This window comes from Lepisosteus oculatus, chromosome 2 (assembly GCF_040954835.1).
Source record: "Lepisosteus oculatus isolate fLepOcu1 chromosome 2, fLepOcu1.hap2, whole genome shotgun sequence".
Taxonomy (NCBI): Eukaryota; Metazoa; Chordata; class Actinopteri; order Semionotiformes; family Lepisosteidae; genus Lepisosteus; species Lepisosteus oculatus.
Window position 1 is genome coordinate 68,140,338 of NC_090697.1, and position 19,360 is coordinate 68,159,697.

General features: G+C 39.4%; 1 protein-coding gene across 1 annotated transcript in view; it reads left to right on the plus strand.

Annotated features, from left to right (window-relative positions):
* htr7c (5-hydroxytryptamine (serotonin) receptor 7c) overlaps positions 1–7,073 on the plus strand; it is a 34,158-nt gene extending 27,085 nt beyond the window's left edge. The window contains exon 2 of the mRNA XM_015341320.2: positions 3,235–7,073. Within this exon, the coding sequence (XP_015196806.1) occupies positions 3,235–3,973 (739 nt within the window). The 3' untranslated portion in view covers positions 3,974–7,073. The remainder of the gene's footprint in view (positions 1–3,234) is intronic.
* Positions 7,074–19,360: the final 12,287 nt, after the last annotated feature.

Sequence of the window (19,360 nt, forward strand, 5' to 3'; positions counted from 1 at the left end):
TGAAGACCACTTTCTCTCGAGAGGAATATTTTAACAGTAAAACCTGTTATTTAGAATTTTAAGGTCGGTTTAGAATACAAAGCCACAAACAGAATATTAAAGAGCACAAATACAACCAGCTAGAATGATTCCTAGTCTTCTGGATTGGTCGTGTCTAGGCAGGTTTAAGTACAGCTGAAAAGTTAAGGAAACAGAGACTAGGAAATTATCCCTTACACGAAGAGTTGTGGGTCCTGTAGTTAAGACTCCAGCTTTGGGTTCCTTTAAGAAACAGCCTGATAAAATGTTATTTTAACTTAGATGCTGTACTAAGCTATCAAATAAGCAACATGGACCAAAATGGCCTCATTTCATTTGCAGCATTTCTTAAATTCTTAATTAAATGCAGCCCTTCAAAGATCCAAACAAACCAAATCATTGGCAGACTAATTTTCTAGATATCTCTAATACGTAACATGCACTGTACAGTACAGTTAATTTAAAAAGAAAACAGCTAGAAACAATCATCCATGCATGTTTTAAAGGTATGGATACATCAGCGATCAGTATACAAAACTGCAGATTTTCAGTACCAGTATACTACCCCATTGGTAAGGAAGATAATTAAGAAGAACTGTGCATTCCAAAAAGACAGTGGCAGCAAGACACACTTCCATGAAATGTCAAACTGTTCTTGTAATTTTGAATGTGTTATGCATTAGATGGGTTCGCAATAAAGAATCTAATCCAACAGCATATGAATACATTTTCCTCTGGTATGTGCAAAGCTGAATAAATGACAGTTCTTGATACCCTCTAAATTGTCACTCAATGGTAGGCTTTTCACCACTCTTTATATGAATCAGTGTTACTCATGGGAAATCTGTCCAGTGTTATGCATGAATCTTGAACTTATTTGTTATTGAACTCCTTCAAAGCTGTGTGGCGTAGGAAGAGAGATTAGCATACAATCAAGTAATCAGGTACAGTAATATGCTTTTCTGAACATTACTTTCACTTCTTTGTCAGACATGAGAGCTCATCTCCATCTCTCTCATCAGCCCAGCAGGTTATTTTCACACTTTTCAGCTTCACAGGAATCATCTCTCTGTTCCATGAGCTCATTAACTGGTAGTACGTTTATAATCATGTCAAGCGACCATGATCCATGCCCCTTAAAAGGCAGCAGGACTTCATATTAACATGTCATGGGGGCTCTTTATTTCATTGTAACTTTGAATATAAGAAAAGTTACAAATGAGAGGGGACTTGGGCTCATCTTGCTCGTTCTGTAGTTCAGGACATAATTGAATCTAAAATTTCGTCTTGCCGGCTCTTGAAAGAGCTCAGAGTTTGAGACACAACCAGCAGGCTGTGAAGCCTGTTCCAGACACCCACAACACTTTATGAAAATAAGTCTTTCCGGTTCCCTGACCTAAATTAATTCTCCATTGTTTCCAGTTACGAACTCACATTTACTAATGTATGAGGAGACAGGTTTGCATACACTAACATCTGGTACCTTCCATCTCAGACTTCAAAAGACTGCAGTGTTCTGAAAGGGAAAGTATCCATTACTGTAGTTTTTGTTTTTGATTAATTTAATTGGCTCAATTGAATTTTCCTTTTTTTTAATGCCAATTAGGTTATAATGGGGGGGTTCACTGACTCCAACACATACACAGATATAGTTTTCCATTTATAATTTCTAATATTCTGATATTCTGATGCACGAGAGAAATTAAGGGCTTAAACTATATTTGCTTAACTATTCTGCTCTATAAAAGGTGGTACAGTTGTGCAGTAGTAAGCATTGCTTGTTTTATATCACTGAGGCCCTTGCTTCAGTTCTTGAGGTGCTATTTGCATGGAGCTTGTATGTTGTCCCTGTGTTTACCTGGGAATCTTCCAGGTGCTCCAGTTTCTTCCCACAGTCCAAAGACATGCCGGTTGGTTAATTGGCTTCTGGGAAAATTGGCCCTGGTGTGAGACGTGTGAGACTGGTTATGTCCATGCCACTTTTCTGCTTCTTATGGCGCAGTAAAAAAAACCTATGGGTCTTTATATCATCATATTACTGTACTGAAAACCTCATATTTGCATCTGATATGATTTTAACATCGAAATCTAAAGTGACAGGATCATTTTCCTAAATAAAGCATCCCCCAGACATGGATGGCTTTAAAAACACTACTGGGGATATAAGAAAGAAAAGAACGGACTGTTTTTTGACCTTTAAGTTAATAATACTATGATACAAAAACCCTTGATCTGCAAAACCCCATACAATGTTTTGATTGTTAGAAATGGGTAATGGGACCTGGAGTCTAAAAGTAATTGGAAATGAAGCTGTTTTGGATGATAAAAGCCTACCAGGATGTCTTTAGTGTGGCCTGTCTGTTGAGAAATGAAATAAAATTCACAAGCCTGGTTTACAGGATGGGACAGTACTGACATCTCTGTGGTATTAGCAGCTCTATTATTCTGTATCAGAAATAGATAGGATTTCCCCCTGGGTTATTTTACAGAGAATTCTGAGCATCTTACTGGTTCTGACTCCAACACTTTGACTCCACTGTGTATTTTGAAAATAGGTAATGAAAAACAGATGACACTGAGAAAAATGGTACTGTATCGAATCCCTGCAGGGTGCCTGAACAGAGCTTTTAGTACTGACTGACAGTTATGAATTTAAAGAAAATAAATAGCTTGGATGCTTACGGAAGACTGTGAGCTATGCATGACTCCAGTCAGTGAAAGATATTTTCTTGTCTTTAAACTCACCTGACACTTCAGCTGCATTCTGATTCTTTTCTTCAGAGACAGTTACACAGTAAATGCTTCTTTGGATTTACGGCTTTCATGAGAAACACAGTTGCTATTTCAGATATTCTAAGCAAATATAAACATTGCACCCTACAATCTTATTGTACATTGCTGCAAGACTTCCAGGACTATTACAAATGTTGGTTTGTGGGCTGATAACCTGTGTTTGAACATTATAAGCTTATGTGCCAGTAAAGGCTGTGCAAATGTGTGCATTTGTGCACTGAGGGAAAAAATGCTTATTGTTATAATAAACAGGGAATTTTGGAAGTTCATTGTGCTTATCTAGGGGGGTGTTTAAATGACCCATTTCATGTGGATGGATATGCATTGATGTTCTGTCATACTGGATAGTGTCCTGACTTTCATCTTTCTTATAATTATGCATGTTGGGAACCCTGCCTGATCATCATTCACTGTTTCTTCTAGATACCTGGGAATCACCCGTCCCCTCACCTACCCGGCCAGGCAGAATGGGCAGCTGATGGCCAAGATGATTGCGGGAGTGTGGCTGGTGTCAGCCTCCATCACCCTGCCGCCCTTCTGCGGCTGGGCCCAGAACGTTAACACGGCAGGCGTGTGCCTGATCAGCCAGGACTTCAGCTACACCATCTACTCCACTGCCGTGGCCTTCTACATCCCCATGGCCGTCATGCTCATCATGTACTACAAGATCTTTCGGGCGGCCCGCAAGAGCGCGGCCAAGCACCGCTTCGCCAGCTTTACCCGCCGCAAGGACCTGGAGACCGCGGCCAACGAGGGCCTGAAGCTGCAGGGCCTCAAGCCCCCCGGCATGGCAGAGGAGTGCGCGGCCCTCTCGCGGCTGCTGGGCCGCGAGCGCAAGAACATTTCCATCTTCAAGCGGGAGCAGAAGGCGGCGACCACCCTGGGGGTGATCGTGGGCGTCTTCTCCATCTGCTGGCTGCCCTTCTTCATACTCTCCACCGCCCGGCCCTTCATCTGCGGCGTGCACTGCAGCTGCATCCCCATCTGGCTGGAGCGTACCCTCCTCTGGCTCGGCTACGCCAACTCCCTCATGAACCCGTTCATCTACGCCTTCTTTAATCGAGACCTGAGGTCCACGTACAAGGACCTCCTGCGCTGCCGCTACCGCAATATCAACAGGCGCCTCTCTGCCGTAGGCGTGCATGAGGCCCTCAAAGTGTAGCTCTCGTCTTGGACTCCCGGATGAGGGAGAGAGCAACAGACTGGACGGGCTCTCCTCTGCCCCAATCCCAAAGTCCTTTTGTGCCAACAAAAACGAAGAAAGCAGGTCATCACATGCTGGGAGGAAGCAAGCATCTGTTCAATCAAAACATAACTGGAGTTTTGAAAGTGTGCTGGTCACTATGATTCACATGCCATGAGTTACATGCCCACAAAAACTGAAGAGGAAGTTAGTGGTCGATTGTGTTTTAGTGCACTCCACATACAAGAGCTCTACCCTGGATATTAGTTGTTCAGTCAAAGCAGATCATCTGACATCCCTTGTGAATCTTTGGCCTTCTATGAATTTATGTATATACACATACTGTATTTGTATATATATATACACAAAACATATTCCTTAGGACTTTATTTCTGTCCTATTAAAATTCATTGACCTTTGTGGAATTCTGTCATTTCACTCCTGACCCAGTGTGTGAGTTAAAAGAGTTATCTTCAGGAGCCAGACTGATCAGCATACAGTAGATAGGAAAAGACATACAGAATAATCCTGTGAGATATGACAAATAAACCTCACTTTGAAAGGCAACCTGTGAAGGGAAGTAACTAGCTTCAGTCAATTCCCAAGCCTTAAACACCGCACAATGCGCTGGAACCTGTGATTTTGAATTCTGTGTGTTTCTGTGCTTTCACTTTTGTATTTCTGACTCTTTTGAGCAATGATCAGAAACGAAAACGTGAGTTGTCCAAGGGTTCCCAGGTCTTTTTTCTTGAGATGTCATGCGTCAATTAATAATCAATTAATTGATTCTTTGACTGAAGCATTTGTATTTATTTTTGCTCATTCAACACCTTCCAATTTCAAGACCACACCCCAAAAATATTTTCTAAGTGTTTAAAATTATTGTTGAGAAGTGGGGCACTAGACAACTGAAGGTCAGGCTTGGAAAGCACAAAATTAGGTCACAAGGCGATCATTTTATTATTCATTAAGGTTTTCTCAAATCAGAAAAAAGCAGTTAATTATTTTATCAAAACCCTAAAGGAATAATAAAATGATGATGGAACATGTTTTATTTTTTTACAAATGGTGAATGGGAAACCATGTCACATTTGACTCTTCTACCCTAGTTCAAGGGTTGCAGAGCTGAGTTGACTTGACTAGTACATGATGAGTACAGTACCTAGCAGATCTAGTGTTTTTGAGCCAAAAGATTAATCAATTTCTTTAAATGTTAAGAAAATTCCCTTAAGCAGATTGAGTCACCTTTTCATAAGAAGGGGATTCTGAAGACTTCTTACTAATTCAAAGGAAATGCCGTGGAGAAGAGTTTTAAGATCCTATGCAGTGCCTCACTGAAACACTATTGTGCGGCTGTAGTCTTGTATTCTTCTTGAACTTCCATCTCCGTGCTGTCAGTGGACAGGAGGATTTAAAAAGACAGCTTCAACCCACTTGGCTTGTAAAATCGGATGACATAGGAGATTTGTCATTAGGTGTTAATGGGTTTGTATTGTATATTGGAAGCAACAGCAGGGTTGAAGTTTGAATACGATCCAAGTCTCAGACAAACCAGGATAATAAAATACTATTTAAAAAATAATTTTAGAAATTCATCTTGCTACTATCAAAATAACAGCACCCACTGCAAAAAATGCTAGTAAAAATGTATACAGGGCAAGCGAAGAAGAAAAATCCCTGATACAAAGTGTTTAAAGGAAGATGGTAAATGATTATGATTCAGAATTGGATATTGGGGAGTTTATAAAGAAATGAAATACTGGCATTATGCAGGGCCCAAAGAGAAGTTGCAAAAAGAACACTCAGAAAAAATGTGTTTTAACAGTTGGTATGTAAGTGTATAGAAACACAACATGAAGGTATGAAATCAATATAAAAGGTTCAATTTATGGTTTCAGCTCAGCCCTTTTGGCTTTGTCTTTCAGAAGACACATGCTTTTACAAACACATACAAATGGCTAAGCTGTACAAGGCATGTCTCTGGCGTATCTATTCTCATGTACCTTTCTATACAAACTTTTGTGCTGAATCTGTGTTTTGTGAAGCCCACTGCGACTTTCTTTAACATGAGAAGAATGTTACAAAAACTTGAATGCTGCATCAAAAAGGAAACACTTTATCCAAACTCAAACAGAGATATATGTTACAAAATAAGACAACAAAGAGTACCCACTTCAGGTGATAATATAGATAATATTGTACAGTACTCATGTGAATAACAGATGTGAGCAGTGCATACATATAAGTACCTGCTCAGAATGGATGCTGGAAACAGTTCTCATGCTGTTGTGAGTATACCTGGAAGTGTTGTACAGTATTAGGCTTAGAAACTATTTTTCTTTTATTTTTCTGGCAAGGTACAGTAGCTATTTACTGTCTATTCACACATACACGTTATACATACTACATACTACATACATATTCTACATATTATGCTACATACTACTGTATATGTAGCATATCTATACGTCCCAGATGATGGTGTTCTTAAGAGCATGCATTCACATGAATTATGAGACTTAATATATTTATTGGGATTGAATGCTCTTAAGTATACCTTAAACCTGAAAAGTTTTCCTAGAAAGACACTTAAATATTGAATGTTAATTTCACTAAAGTTAGCAATTTCACATTGACAAGTTAGGGTTCAAGTATGCTAAAGGTTTAATTACAAGTCTCTAGCTGTTTCAGCCTTCCAAAGTTTTGAAATATTTTCATAACATATACAGTATATACAGTGCATACTGTACATACAGAGCTTCTTAACCTCTTCTCCACAGGTTTATACAGAATTCAAAGACAGACCAGGGAACATGTTTCTAGAATATACTTCCACATAAATGTTGTGAAAAATGTTTTTCCCTCCATTTACAAAAACAAAACTGGCAAGAAAAAATGACCAGTTGTTTATTTTTTATTTGAATTGTGTTGACAGATTTCTCCTCTAATTCTACCTATGACCCTGTAGGAAAGATTCAAACTTTTGGAAATGTCTATGTGCAGGTTTACAACATGTAAATTAGCTACAGTATGTGACCTACAGTATAGTGAAAAATTATGTGGCTGCTCGTTTTCAAATTATTGTTTTCTGGAGAGATAAGCTGCAAAAGATTTTTCAGTCACAGATTCCAGGTGAAAGAACAAGTGTCGGTGACATAATATTTTTATTTTAAGAGTGGGAAAGCATAGTAAAATTAAATATACTGTATGGGTGTACAAGGATTGTTATTAATTTTGAAAAAAATAAAATTGCTATTCAATTATATAAGTCTTGTTAAATTCATTATGTATAATAACGGTGGGGCTCTTTTAAAAAACTCATGTCAGTATATGTTTAAAGAAATTTCACTTAGCTGTAAAATATAATGCAAAGTGACAGAATTATGATGCTGTCTACAGTTCTGCAAACACTGGGTATAAATAATGTGACAATCCACACAAGACATACTCCTTTAATTTACATCATTAGTTCCTAGCTACTTCTGAAAAAATGCAGGTTTTATTTCCCTATAGAAAGTAAAAAACTAAATTACCTCTGAAGTTCGGGGCTGTAGATTCTTCATTTAATTAAGCTCCCTGTGAAGACTTGCTGCATATGGTACATCTTATTTTGATGTAAATCTGATCTCACATTCAAAACCCAGCTCTGTCCTCTCAGATCCGAAAAAACATCTATGCAGTTCTCATGCTGTTGTGAGTATACCTGGCAGTGATATACAGTATTAAACTTTTATTTTTATTTTTATGGTGTTCAGAAAAATGTATTTTGGCAGGTGTTCAGATTAACCAATTTGACTGGTGAAATGTGGGATTAGGAGAAATTACTGCACGGAGAGCCTGTATAAATCTAACTCATAGCTGCTTAATAAAGTCCCAAGGCCAACCTATTCCAAGGAAATCCTTTCAAAAACTGAGAAGAAAAGTCATTGCTCATCCACAGAAACAATGAGAATAACTTCTAAGCTCCATCAAGCAAGACATGTCTAGTTGTGTAATGTGGGAAGGCCAACAGAGTGAACACAATTTCTGATCTGTGCGAGAAATGTCAGAGTCTTTTAGCAGCCTTCTCAGTGTTACTAATGGGAGTATGGTTACAGTTACAGTTATGGCAATTGTAAATACAATGGGCTTTCAATATCACATGTTTAAGCTTTTTAACTCCCTCCAATAGAGCCTCTAGTTAATGCTTAATTAAGTACTTCCAAGTTTTTGGAGATCTCCCTAAACATGTTCAACTAAAAAATGGATTTCTCATTAAACCGCAGTTTCCTGTAAATGCCTGAATCACATCAATAACAAACATTAATAGCAAATATATATATAGACAATAACGAAATAGAAGAACCTTTGAAAGCATACAGAGTTCTGATAAACACAGGACACAAGGCTTGTACAAGACAACAGCAAGGCTTCCACATTGAATGGACATGTTCAATGAAACTCATCTATGGGACTGTGGCCCACTCTCAGCCCAGAATTCCTGGAGGAGAACCTAGGATGCAGGTCGGACCATAATGACAAGTCTTGGGTCTGATCAGGTTAATTCAGGCTAATCTGTTCAAAGTGCAGTCTTACTCACTGAATGAGAAAAGATATTTGTCAAGCCCTTAAAGATTTCACAGAAAGGGAATCCAAAGTAGACAGAAAGTTAACACAAGATGTTGTCAAGCTCGTATTGACTGTACTCCACAGAGAAACGTGTGGTCTGAGAATTCTAACTCTTGGCTTGGAACGAAAACCCGGAAACCATGTTGCCCTCCAGGACCAGGAGTGAGTATTACTGTATGTTGATGTGCTAATGTCAGGTTTGTAGTTAATCCAATTGCTCTTTACAAGCCTCTCCTCAGGACTCCACTTCTTTACTTTTGCCCTGAGTCTCTATTGGTTATACTGTACTTGTTTTGCAATAGAACTAGAAAGTACTAATTTGTAATAGATGCCTATTGTGATAGATGTCTGCAATAATGAGAGGATAGACTAATTTTATGGTTAATTGTACTGCATCATAAAATCTGCAAAAACTGTACTTCAGTTTTTAGATCTTCAATCCAGCAAGTATCATCACTTGACAGACAGAAAAGCTCCATGTAGCGTGGGTCCAGGAGTTAATACAACTCCACAAATTTGACTGCACTCACACTGAAACATCTAGAAACCTTTATTTTGTTTAAAATGATGTTTTCCAGAACTATTTTTGCTTACACAATTTGTGTAAACCTAGCACATAATTCAAACAAACCTAGTACAATACATAGATTTATCCTTCCCGGTTTGTTTTAAAAGCTTACTGGTTGGGAGGCAGTGTCTGTTCTGCCTTTCACTTCTGGGGCCTAGGTACCAAAGGAAGGGTAGAAAGGAAGTGGTGGAAAAAAAAGCAGAGGAACAGAGAAACATGTCCATATGTGACACTTTCAATTCCTATATTTTAAGTTTCAAGTGTGCTATTGACTTGTACATCAGTGTGGCAGGCCAGCCTTTGAGGGCTCTGTTTAACAGCCATCCTGCTTCTAGAGGCTGTTACTGGCCTCTGTAAATAAACACACTGGGTGACAATTAGTTAATCCTGAATGTAATAGGTGTGATGAATGGAATATTTGGGCATATAAATTGTCCCAATGTTAGTTGGGTCTTGGTTGCTGTAAAACCCACTGTTCTGACCAATAGTGTCCATTTCAACCTTTAATATGCTCAGATACTTCAAGCCACCTTAATTAAGGGAAGGATTTATCATATTTAATGGGGTGGGGGGGTTGAGTTGCAGAGTGAGATTCTCAACAAAAACTGTCTCCTTCCCTGGGCTTCTTGAAATCCTTATGAGTTGTTAATGTGTTCAGACCCCTCAGGCCATCTTACTCAGGTTGGGATCTGTCACAGCCAGGCAGCAGGTTGATACAAGACATGACATCTGCTTCAGGTAAACACAGTGAATGGGCATGCTTGAGACTAAAAGACACGGCTCTATAGTTCATGTGAAATCGTGTTGTTACTGTACTGTACATGGGGACATGCTGTAAAGATCCAAAAGTACATTTAAGAAAGTTTAACAAAATGTGGCAGCTGACTATAGTTCACACACAGCCTGCCCTGAATGCCCCAGGCTGAGTTCACATGAAGAGCAATCATGGAGACTGGAAATAATGTGCGTATGGTATTTCTACCCTTTTCTTTTGCAAGACAGCTAAAGGACTGTGAGAGAACAGTAAAACATTTCAATCCATTTTGCAAAGAACTGTTATGAGCCCCAAGACAAAGGTCTACAGTGGCTCACAACCCCAACATTAGTACAAATTAATTTATTTTTGTACCTAAAGAAAGAAAACAAATATATTTAGAAGCCAGCAGACTAGTAAATTTTGTAATGCAAATGAAAACAAAGGAAGAAAACGAATCCATTATCCAACTAATCCTAAATCAATTGGAAGAAGAACAGAAAACCTAAAGCTACCATAGCTGAAACAGTATACTGTATATTTATATTGTTTCTTCCTTCTATTATAGCAGTTGCTTTTACCCAGTGGTGTAAGATAGATACATGTAGACAGACATTGTCACTCAAGTACTAAATGAAATGGAACGTTAGCTTGCTTGTGTATTGCATCTTCCTTGGGGTTATCTAGCTAATTGATGGAAAATGCTAAAAAAAGGAATTACCACTCTGAAAAGGGCCCTGTCAATTTGACTCCTTAGCCCCACCCATGTCTCCCACCCCCAACCCAGCACACAACCACTGAGGAGAAACTAAAACCGCAGCCAGGATGAAAGAATTCAATTTCATGAAAGACTTACAAACTGTCATTTAAAATAAACTCCAAATTAATTACATTAATGACTTATGATGATGGTAATTACAGCAAAATACAAGGCCATTATTTGCCATGTTATTGCCTCTGCAACCACTTCAATAAGCCACTCGCCCAGTCAGCCAAAGGCTCTGCTCTTAGCTCGTTACAACTGTCTGCAATGGTGAGTCTGTCCCACTGAAATTGTGACAGCCTTCCCTTGAGTGTAGGGCTAGGAAGTGTACTTATCACACTTCCTCTTGTCACAGAGTTAAACCATAAAGCACAGACCAGATAACAGCACCAACGTGCAGTGACCTTGTGGAATACATACATACAGTGCCTTGCAAAAGCAATATGCCCCTTGCAGAGCTTTCACATGCTGCTACTTTAACACTTGCAACCAAGATACTTTGAAGTAGCAATTAATATTAATATTAGATGTAGCGGACTTACTGTATGAAGTAACCTTGCTTCCGAATAAGGTCATCTTGTAAATTGTCCCATTTTATTTTTCAAAACATGAAAATGAAGTAAAACAAGTCCATTCTTGTCCAAATAATCAAAATACTCACTACTGATTCTTTTGTTAATGGTCTACTTTAATCATACCGAAGACAGGAAAAAAGAAGTCCTTCACTTTTTTGGGAATTTTTGAATTAACACTTGTATCCTGCCTTGTTGGCACAATATTCAATGTTTCCTCCTCATCGGTGAAAGAAAGTGAGTGATGGAAAATTAAAGAATCCCAGCAGGGGCAGCTTCAGATCTACACCGGAGAATGTTATTTTTGATTTGGTACTTTTCATCCAAAAGGATCTCACAATCTTTTACATGTAAGAGGGGACTGACCTCATCTGCTGCTGAAGTGTAACACACACCTGGGTGACACAAGGTAGCTCTTCTGTGCCATCAGGTCTTTACAGAACTGATCAAATGAAACAATGAGAAATTACATCACCCATTTCAATGAGCAAGAACTTTAGGTATGATAGACTGAGCAAACCTGAAATAGTTGTTCAGATTAGCGTACTTGTTCCTCCCAAATAATTCCAGAGCTTGAATAATATTTCAATTTATTTAGGTATTCTAATGCTTTTTTATAATATCAGAATCAAGAACGAGCATTTGAGTTACACATTTGCTGACTCTTTCCAGACCAACAGAGCCAGTCTGCTTTGTGGAGGTTCATCATTAATTTACTAAGCAATACAGAGCTATGAAGTTAAAAGTATCTTCAGTAGTTTAGTTTTGTGTGTGTGTGCATTCCCCAGAGGAACTTTATGCTGATCCAAGCCAGAGATGCAACAAAAAACAAAAATCACTCAAGTTTACACATCTCACCGGAATAATTTTCAATTATTTTGTCCTACAAAAGCAGGCCAGAGTTTAGCCCCATCACAAAAATGCAGTAAACAGTTTTTATTAGTCTCAGCTGACCCCTAAAAAAGTCTATCACAATTATTAAACTGTTCCAAACTGTGTACTAGAGACAAACACTATGGAGAAAGTGAGGTAAGAGTGACTGGGTAGGGATGGGGATTAAATCAGGACTGTTACAGTATGTGCTTGGTAGCAAAGACACGAGAAAAAGCACCAGTGTATCTTCACTCTTATGCAGACTGTCTATAGCCAGCATTACCCTTGTTTCTTTGTCATTGACACTGACATTACATAATTAAACTAAGAGACCATGTTAACCTTCATCAACCCTTGATTTCTTGTATTTCTTCCACAATTTCACTCCTCTCTTAAGCTCACTTCTGTTGTTGACTTCAAATTCTGTTAGCATTTTGTGATTTTATCACATTTTGTCGCCGTTATCATTTTAAATTCTATACCTCCTACTCTTTCCTCTTCAATTCTGCACTTCATCGTATCCTTGCATGACACCTCAGAACCCACCCCCCTTCCTCCCTCCAGCTCACACAAATCAAAATTCAGCCAGTCTCCCACCAATGACGTGTGGCTTCCAATTTCTGATTACTTTTGAGGCTTCTGTAATTGACACTGGGGCAGAAGTCAGAGCTGAGCAACAATCGGATAAATGGCTTTTGGAAAATATTTATAGCCCTGCCTTGACGTCAAAAAGGGCTTTATACAGGCCATCTGAGTGGTATCTGACACAAATGCCATTGTCCTTTAGGACACAAAGCTGTTTTATCACAGCCTTCCTTCTATCGCCAGGACAATGCACTGGAATCTTCAGATGTAGTCAATTGAATTAAAAAATTATCCCAGAATGATGAACAGCTGGATTGAGTATTGTTACAGCACTGCAGCTGTATCTTGCTCTACATTACAGTTACTCTCAAATTCCATTCCTGCGAGACTGCACATTTCTTGCTCCACACACTAAAACACTTGCCTTGATGTTAGTGCTTTAACATTCCTGTCGCTTCTTGTATAACATGTTTCACTGTCATTTTCAAAGCTTTCTACACCAGAGCAAAAATAAAATCTGCAAAAACATGAGCACAAAACCTTAGGATAAGCTTTAAATAGCTGGCAAAAATCTCACTAAGAAATTAGGGTGCTTATTATACTTTGTGTTTGTTGTTTAAGACAAGATAACCCCAAGGCCCATTAATGGGCTACGTTCTATTGTTTAGTTTTTCCCAATCCTAGTCCTGGTGATCCACACGTCAGTCTTCATTAGATAATTTGAGCCTTACGTGATCTAAGAAGTTGTTTCAATTGAATATTCATATTTTGTTTCTAGTCGCAAGCTTGGGATTTTATTTCACTTACACAATACAAGGGTTAATGCGCCAACATGTTTAAGAGCTGGGTTTAGCTCAAATTGGTCTTATTTAATTTACATTAAACTGGGAACAGTTCAAATTAAACTTAAGGCAATGAAGGGTCTGCAAATTGAAATGGGTTTTTGAAGAAAGTGCAAAGGGGTGGTTCTGCAGTTTTGCTATTTTTTATTACTATGACTGTGGCATTTTACTGAATAGTGTTTATTGTGAGGCTACTGTATGTATCACAGAGCAGGCATGCATGTTATTTGTGTCAATTTCCCATCACTCTCAAAGTGCACACCTAATCCTGGTACCTTTATGTAAAACTGTTTCAATTTAGTGCATCAGCCGAAACGTGTTAAAATACATCATTCATAGGCTGACCCTCACAGTCGAGGATAATGGTTTTCCTTGAACATTAAGGTGACTAATAAGGCTAACAGGGCATCTGGCTGGTGGATCATGTGCTGCATCATCCAGTAAAAAGCTCCCATAGAGCTAAAATCTCTGCAAGTTCAATTAACACGAAATCTTCATTTCCAGCTGACATTTCACCTTAACTTCCTAATGTTTTTTTATTCTGTCATTTTCTGCTGTTCCATCTAGACACAGAGGAATGCAAGAAGAGGCTGTTGGCTCACTTGGGCAAACACACACCTTCCTCTTGTGGCGCCTGAGATAATAAAAACCCAGTACTGCAACATGTGCAGAGCGAGCAGCTCACTTTACATCAGACATAATGAGGGGAGCGTTGTTTATTTCTATACCTGACCAATGTCACGCTCTTAAACCCCTCCTCTTAAGGACTCTCCAGCCCTTCCTAGTTTTATTCTTGATTCCCTGAACCTGCCTCCGGTTCCTGCCCCCATCCTACAAAAGCCAGGTGTTCCTGCCAATCTGGGCTCAGATTTGGAAGATGGACGCCCGGAAGCCCGCCTATCCACGAGTCCAGGAGCGACTCGACGGCACAGGCTTCTTCACAGCGTCCTGACCTTCAGAGTTCGGGATTAGGGAGCGTCTGGTCCCCCATGACCCCCCTTTTATTCCCCCATCCCTCCGCCAAATCCCGCTCCGGCTTTTAACTTTGTTCGTCTTCGTCAGGATGGATCACCCGGTCTTGGACTATTGCCACTCATGGATTCGCCACGGACTTCCTTGAACTGTTTGCCTCGGCCACCCTCCCCCAGGTCCTTCCAGCCCTTTTGCATGCTTTTTTCCCCTGTGTTTTCCTCACTCCTCCCTGGATTGTGCTGTCTGCACAGAGTCCTGAAAGAACGCGTCGTGACAATCAAGGAACAGACAGCCCTAATGAAACCTGGGGTTTAATTTTATGTTCTTAGAGCAGATTGAGAGTTCTACCTTCAGTGTCTTGTTACATTTGCACACACATAAATACCTGTGTACACATGCTCTAAAGACTAAAATTCTAAACAAAAAAATGAAACACACAAGAATTGCTACTCTGTGTTCCTTAAACCCATTAAGACTTCTTAAATATCTTGCCATCACCGTAAACAATCACCATGTTGAAAAATATACTACTGTACCTACAGTACTAAACCTTTCTGCACTTTCTGCATATAATTAGGAATGAAATTTTAGTTACCAAGTGCCAACCAAAACCTCTTACCTCCCAAAACCAGTATCGTGCGGCTTGTAATAGGAGCAGTCCCTTTCAAGAACCTGTGGTACAGTTAATCATTGTATCTAAATGATGAACCTTTAAACAGAAAAAATACAACTTAAATATAGTTTAGAGTGTGTATAAAAACTCACAGTCTCCTTGTTCATAAACCTGCCTTAATCAAAAGTCCTAAAACTACTTTGGTTGATACCTCTCTCTATATATATCAATTTTTATTATTGTATTATTGTATTTATGTACAAATCCTCACATGCAAAACTTGTTTCATGAAAATACTATAGCAACCGCCTACAATTTGTTTTTCTCTGCAAGTGTGTATATGTGTGATGTATGTTAAGTCAACTAAAGCCATCTGTTTCTAACATATTAGGCAAAAATGACACTTCTAGAAGCCACCAAATATGGGACAGCCCTAGGAAGTCAACAGGAAATCATGAGGAGCTCGTAGTCACAAAAGACAATATAATATCTCCAATAAGGACGTGTCTAGACATTTCACAGTCTTTTTGCATCATTAGCCACACAAAAGCAATTGTTTCTGGGCAAACAATACATGCCTTCAACAAAAGCTACCAATTAATATTCAGCATATCTTTCATTTCTGTATCTGGGAAAAGAATTAGATCGGTATATTTTCCATAGAGCCTCTGGCAATTCAATTGGAAAGAAGAAATGTAAATTTAATCAGGAGGTAGCAGTCAGAAACTGTGAGCAGCCGTTTATTAACCATTAGGGTAGTTCCATTAATTCAATAATTGGCCTTCAAGCTACATTCTTTGATGTACCCCTTTTCCCTAATTAAACCTTCAGAGCTTTGCGTGTCTGGCTATCACTGGACAGGGCTCAGTCTGCCACTCCACTGCTGGACAGAATCAAGAAACAAGAAGGAAGGTGGGACGAGTCTTTTGGTAGCATTAACAACCTTTCCTTGCCATTCACTGACTACTTTCATTCATTAACAAATTATGCTTTTTACATGTCTTGCAGTGCGATGACACGTGGAGTAAAAGAAGTGCAGTATCTTGGATGAAAAAGCTTTCTGCCTGAACCATACCTTTATTAGATTAAGAGTTGCACTATATAAATAATTATAACCAACAGCATCTCTGGCATTACTGTATCACACTTGGCAAAATACCCACAAGCAGTAATTGTCAGCAACAAATTGCATGAAGTCCCACATGTCCCACAGTTGGCTTAATATTGTCGGCAAGGGCGCCCGCCTGAGCCCCCGTTGCGTTACAATATACTGTATTATTCCTTATGCGATTTCCCTGTTTAATGGGCTCAGATCTCCCACTGGTCAAAGTTTTGCTCCTACCTACTGTTTCTGTTACCAGAAACGTGACCAGTGACACAGGAGAACACCACAGCAGCTCTGACTTGAACTAAGGTCACTATTACTAGTCATTGTTTCCACTGTCATACACACCACTTGAGAGCAGGAGAGCAGAGAAATCACTTGCGCTTGTTAGACATCACTGCAAAACACAAGACTAATTAGTCAGCTGGATTAATCAGGAGAGCAAAACAGCTCTTCAGCCTACATGTATTTGTCAAAGTGTACTCTAAAGTCCCACTAAAGTGGTGTTTCTATTTTTTTTATTCACAGCAATCCTTTGCAAAAACAGGATATATCTGACAATGTAGTAATAATAATTGCTTACACTTAATGTATATGGCGCTTTTCTGGACACTGCACTCAAAGTGCTTAACAAGTAATGGGGACTCCCCTCCACCACCACCAATGTGTAGCATCCACTTGGATGATGCGACGGCAGCCATAGTGCACCAGTACACTCACCACACACCAGCTATTAGTGGGGAGGAGAACAGATTAATAAAGCCAATTAATAGATGGAGATTATAAGGAAGCCATGACTGGTAAGGATCAATGGGAAATTTGGCAACACCCCTACTCTTTTCAAGAAACACCCTAGGATTTTTAATGACCACAGAGAGCCAGGACCTTTGTTTTACGTCTCACCTGAAGGACAGCACCTTTTTACAGTATAGTGTCCCCGTCACTGTACTGGGGCATTAGGACCCCCACAGACTGCAGGGTGACAACCCCCTGCTGGCCTCACTAACACCACTTCCAACAGCAACCTTAGTTTTTCCCAGGAGGTCTCCCATCCAGGTACTGACCAGGCTCACATCTGCTGAGCTTCAGTGGGCTGCCAGCTGTGAGCTGCAGGGTGATATGGCTACTGCTACATGTACCCACAAGGGTACTTTATGTCAGTTGTTAGAGACTTATGTTATTAAAACGTGCTTTTATTTGCATTTTTGCATTTTAACAATTAGTTTCACATTGGACTAAGTGACTTGCTGACCACTGTCAGAATTCACACATAGTCAGTAAAAAATAAAAAAGTTACAAACTGGAGGAGGCCATGTGGCATTTCTCTGTGATTTTGTTGCTAGGATCAATGGAATGAAAGCAGGCATTTTCGAAGGATTAAAACATGGATTCTGCCATCTGTTTCAGATACAGTACCCATACTTCCATGCATGTGTACATCTCTCCTCTCAAGGCTACCTAGTGGCTGAAATGGTATAGCTACTTGATTGTGCTACAGGTTGAGTCCTGTATCCCAGATGCTGCCAGATCACAGGCAGTAGAAACAGAACAGGTAACATTTAGTGTGGGTCTCCATTTTCAGAGAAACAGAGGCTCATAGTGCCATGAATGAAAGCACTCACCCTCCTCTAAAGTGTCATGGAGCTTGCAACATACTGTATAAAGAGAACTGGTCTTGACAGGTGGGCATGTCTGAGCACCATGGTCTGGAGGACTCTTAGCCATGAGTCGAGTCCTGAAATCAGCCCTCAAGTCTCATGAAAAGTCTTGCATGGTTACATTCATAACCTCAGCAAATACATAAGATACCATAATTAAACTTGATCTTGTACTGATGTGAAAAGAAAATTAGAGAGTGTAAGTTTAGAATGGTCAAAGCAAGTTGATTAACAATCTGTGTTTAAAAAGACGTGCTTTTAATTCATGCCAAACAGTTAAAGCTACAGTATATAGCCATGTATAACAGGGATCAGTGCACTGGACAAGTCACAGATGTGACATCAGCCTCCTCGGAAATCTAGACTGTGCAGCACTTTTCCAAATCAGGTAGGTATAGTACATAACAAAAACATGCACATTTTTATAAAAAATGTTTGCTCCCACTTTTCTTTTTACACACACTTTCTCCAATTTCCAATTGTCTCAATCCTGTTTTTGAGATTTAAGATCATTTTTGGGTTGACTTTGACAGTACCTTTGAGGAATACTTGAGTCTGAGTCTCCTCATGATTTCTGCTGTTACAAATTAAAAATATGCATGTTTTCTTTAAACTATGTAGGAGTTTTCTTTCTCGTTTGGAAATATCATCACGAAGGCCAAAGGACAAAAACAGTGACAAATGTCTAAAAGTGGTTTAGCAGTGCTAAAAGCAGCGCTCAGTATAAACTGAGACGAAACCTTCTTTTAAAGAAATGTAAATTAAAATGAAATAGGTCCTCTTCTGCCTTTACAAAAAGCAGCCAAGGACTGCGATGAGAGATTGCTTTCTCATTTCAAAAGCCTAAAGCCTCAGGCAGACCTGGGGAGGAACCACAGAGCAGACTGATTCAGACTCTCAGCTCCCATTGAAATAATCTGTCTGAGCTCTATCGCAGAGCTAACATGTTGCATGTATTCTGGAATTACTGGCAGAAAGGAGAGTTCCGTTTTTCTTTCTCTTCCAATTCCATGCCCCTGGTCCAATGTCTCACAAGACAAGTAAGCCTGATGGCTTTATTAAACTGTAACTCAAAGCAAACAATTCATCATTGGTCTTCTTTCATATAGGGTTGCTTCCTGCCAGCCTAAATCTTCAGGAAACATGTAGTCTTTTTTAACCAATTATTTGTGCAACCAAACAGAACAAAGCAGTTTTCAGGACTGAAGCAGTGATTTCGAGAGACCTGCAAAATAGCAAGACCTCTAAGTAATAGATTACTTAACATTGCTTTGAACCATAATCCCATCTAGACTGTAGACATTAAAGTTCCAGAACTCATCGTCATCAACAACAAGCAAGACTGTCTTGAAGAAAATAAACTTGAGCTTTTAGAAGATCCCTAAACTACAAAAAACATGTCATAGCTTTCATAAATCACACTCAGTGGTTCTAGTTTAAGGGCCTAATCAAG